Below are 3,506 nucleotides of genomic sequence, written 5' to 3' on the forward strand. Positions count from 1 at the left end.
TGGGACAGTTTCTCTTTATTTACTTTATCTAAACCCTTCATGATTTTGAACACTTCTATCAAATGTCTATTAATTTAACTGAAGTCCCTCATCCCTGGAATTATTCTAGTAAATCTTTTCTGCACCCTCTCTAAGGTCTTCACATAAAGTGCGGTGCCCAGAATTGGACACAATACTCCAGCTGTGGCCAAACCAGTGTTTTATAAAGTTTCAACATTGCTTCCTTGCTTTTGTACTCTATGCCTCTATTTATAAAGCCCAGGATCCCGTATGCTTTTTTTAATCACTTTCTCAACCTTTCCTGCCACCATCAAAGATTTGTGCACATATACCCCCAGATCTCTCTGATCCTATACCCCCTTTAGAATTGTACCATTTATTTTATATTGCCTGTCCTCATTCTTCCTGCAAAATGTACCACTTCGCACTTCTCTGCGTTAAATTTCATCTGCCATGTGTCCACCCATTCCACCAACCTGTCCATGTCCTCTTGAAGTCTAATACTATCCTCCTCACTGTTTACCACACTTCCAGGTTTTGTGTCATCTGCAAATTTTGAAATTGTGCCCTATACGCCTAAGTCCAAGTCATTAATATATATCAAAAAATCAGTGGTCCTAGTACCACCCACTGTACAGCTTCCTCCAGTCCGAAAAACAATTGTTCACCACTACTCTCTGTTTCCTGTCATTTAGCCAATTTTGTATCCATGCTGCCACTGCCACTTTTATTCCATGGGCTTCAATTTTGCTGACAAGCCTATTATGTGGCACTTTATCAAACGCTTTTTGAAAGTCTATATACATAACATCAACCGCATTGTCCTCATCAACACTCTCTGTTACCTCATCAAAAAACTCAATCACGTAAGTTAGTTAAACACAATTTGCCCTTAACAAATCTATGATGGCTTTCCTTTATTAATCCAGACTTGTCCAAATGACTATTCATTTTGTACTGGGTTATCATTTCTAAAAGCTTCACCACCACAGAGGTTAAACTGACTGGCCTGTAATTGCCTGATTTATCCTTACAAGAGCAGGTCAGAGGCTGGGTATTCTGCGGCGAGTGACTCACCTCCTGACTCCCCAAAGCCTATCCACCATCCACAAGGCACAAGTCAGGAGTGTGATGGAATACTCTCCACTTGCCTGGATGAGTGCAGCTCCAACAACACTCAAGCAGCTCGACACCATCCAGGACAAAGCAGCCCACTTGATTGGCACCCCATCCACCACCCTAAACATTCACTCCCTTCACCAATGGCGCACCGTGGCTGCAGTGTGTACCATCCACAGGATGCACTGCAGCAACTCGCCAAGGCTTCTTTGACAGCACCTCCCAAACCCACGACCTCTATCACCTAGAAGGACAAGAGCAGCAGGCACATGGGAACAACACCACCTGCATGTTCCCCTCCAAGTCACACACCATCCTGACTTGGAAATATATCGCCGTTCCTTCATCGTTGCTGGGTCAAAATTCTGGAACTCCCTTCCTAACAGCACTGTGGGAGAACCTTCATCACACAGACTGAAGTGATTCAAGAAGGCGGCTCACCACCACCTTCTCAAGGGCAATTCGTGATGGGCAACAAATGCTGGCCTCGCCAGCAACGCCCACATCCCATGAACGAATAAAAAAAAAACCTTCCTTGAACTAGGATGTAACATTTGCAATTCTCCAGTCCTCAGGCACCACCCCCAGTGTGTGCATGTGTCCATCTGGACCACGGGGTCATTTCCAAGAGCAAAAAGAAAACCCCCAGTGGTTGCAGTGACTGAGGGCAAAACTGGGTCCAAATCTCCAGGATCAGCTGGAAGGTTGTAGGACTGGTGGGAACTTGTCAACCGCTCGCTTTCTCTCACATATATCATTTTACAATTAAAGCTCCACTTAAAATTTACTTATGAACACCATAGCCCCACCGGTATGGATATGGAGGAGGGGGGGGGAATGGGGGCAGAGAGAGAGAGAGAGAGGATATAACGCAGCCGGATGTGATCATTTAACCTTCCGGGCTTGCCTTGTGCTCGATGTATGAGGATGGCGACTGTGGTCGAAGATGTGCTGGCTGCAGTGGAGCGGGCGGAGGCGGAGCGCCTCAAGTGTATCAGTGTTGAGAAGGAACTGGAGCTGGAGTTCGATCTGGGGAATCTCGCGGCGCTCGACACAAACGCTCCGAACGTTCGCGACTTCCGACAGAACCCCGAGGAGTTCCTCCGTTCTCTGGCGCGGGACAACACGCAGCTGCTCATCAACGCCATCTGGAAACTGCCCACCGAGCGGGTGCAGGAGGTGATCGTGGCCAAACTGCCCGAGCCCACTACACGCATCCCCCGGGAAAAAGCTCTGCCCAAACCCCGGCCGCCCACCCGCTGGGAAGAGTTCGCCAAACTCAAGGGGATCCAGAAGAAAAAGAAAACCAACTTGGTCTGGGACGAGGAGAAGAAAGAATGGAGGCGCCGCTGGGGCTACAAGCGAGCCAACGATGAGACCAAAGAGTGGGTTATTGAAGTGCCCGAGAAGGCAGATCCCAATGAGGATCAGTTTACAAAACGTGTTAAAGCCAAAGATGAAAGGGTGGCAAAGAACGAGCTGAACAGGCTGCGCAATATCGCCAGAGCTCAGAAGATTAAAGTGCCAGGCTTGGGACTCACCCCGACCGATCAGCCAAGCAAGACTGAACTAGGAAAAGCCATTCACGTGGCTAAGTCCTCCACAGCTTCAGTTGGCAAATTCCAAGATAAGTTACCTAAAGAAAAGGAACTGAGAAATGCTGGCAAGAAGAGGAAGTTCCAGCCACTGATTGGAGATTTTTCAGCAGAGAGGCAGAAACAGCTGGAACTTTTAAAAATCATGTCGAGCAAGAAACCTAAACTGGACCTCACAAAGGCTGTAAATAGGCAGCTTCGCGAAGATGATCAGGAGCAGGCGGCAAAGCGAAAGAAAATGGCAAAAGGCAGAAAAGGAGGAAAAGGTCACGATCGGAAATCTGCTATGAAACAGAGAGGAAAGAGAAAATGATCCAAATAGAACTGCTGTTTAAATACTGTACTTTTGACTTCAAAGAACATTCTAGTTATGAGAAATACCCAGTCCTTCGAAATTTGTCCTGACAGCTTTGTTTTTCATGAAGTTAAAATAAAATAAACTATATTGTATTTCATGTGTATCTGTGTGTAAATATACATGAGAGGGTGGAGGATTATAAATTGTGCGGGAAATGACTTGTGTTTGTACCCACATAGCCAATTTTCTTTCATGTGTAGTTAGTTCAAGGCTTGTTAGTGTATCCCCGCATATAGCTACCAAAAGGGCCACATATTTAAAACTTTAAACCATGTGGGACATCCAGTTATAATAACAAACAACTCCTCTGAAGATTGTTTTTGCCTTTTGAAACAATGGGTATATAATACAAGAGGATCCCTTTCCATGTGAACTGGCAGCCATGTATCGGTAGGGGGGAGCCATTTATCCTTGGGAGTTTTTTTTATGTGGTG

The 3,506-nt window shown here is 46.0% G+C and overlaps 1 protein-coding gene across 1 annotated transcript; it reads left to right on the top strand.

Annotated features, from left to right (window-relative positions):
* The first annotated feature begins 2,001 nt into the window (after window positions 1-2,001).
* Window positions 2,002-3,169, top strand: rrs1 (ribosome biogenesis regulator 1 homolog). Its single transcript, XM_067975862.1, has one exon. It carries the CDS (start codon window positions 2,041-2,043, stop codon window positions 3,025-3,027), a length of 987 nt encoding a protein of 328 aa, XP_067831963.1. The 5' UTR covers window positions 2,002-2,040; the 3' UTR covers window positions 3,028-3,169.
* The last annotated feature ends 337 nt before the right edge of the window (window positions 3,170-3,506 follow it).

Source organism: Heptranchias perlo, chromosome 3, assembly GCF_035084215.1.
Source record: "Heptranchias perlo isolate sHepPer1 chromosome 3, sHepPer1.hap1, whole genome shotgun sequence".
Lineage (NCBI taxonomy): Eukaryota > Metazoa > Chordata > Chondrichthyes > Hexanchiformes > Hexanchidae > Heptranchias > Heptranchias perlo.

Coding starts and splice junctions, on each gene's coding strand:
- rrs1 (XM_067975862.1), top strand. CDS start 2,041: ATGAGGATGGCGACTGTGGTCGAAGATGTGCTGGCTGCAGTGGAGCGG.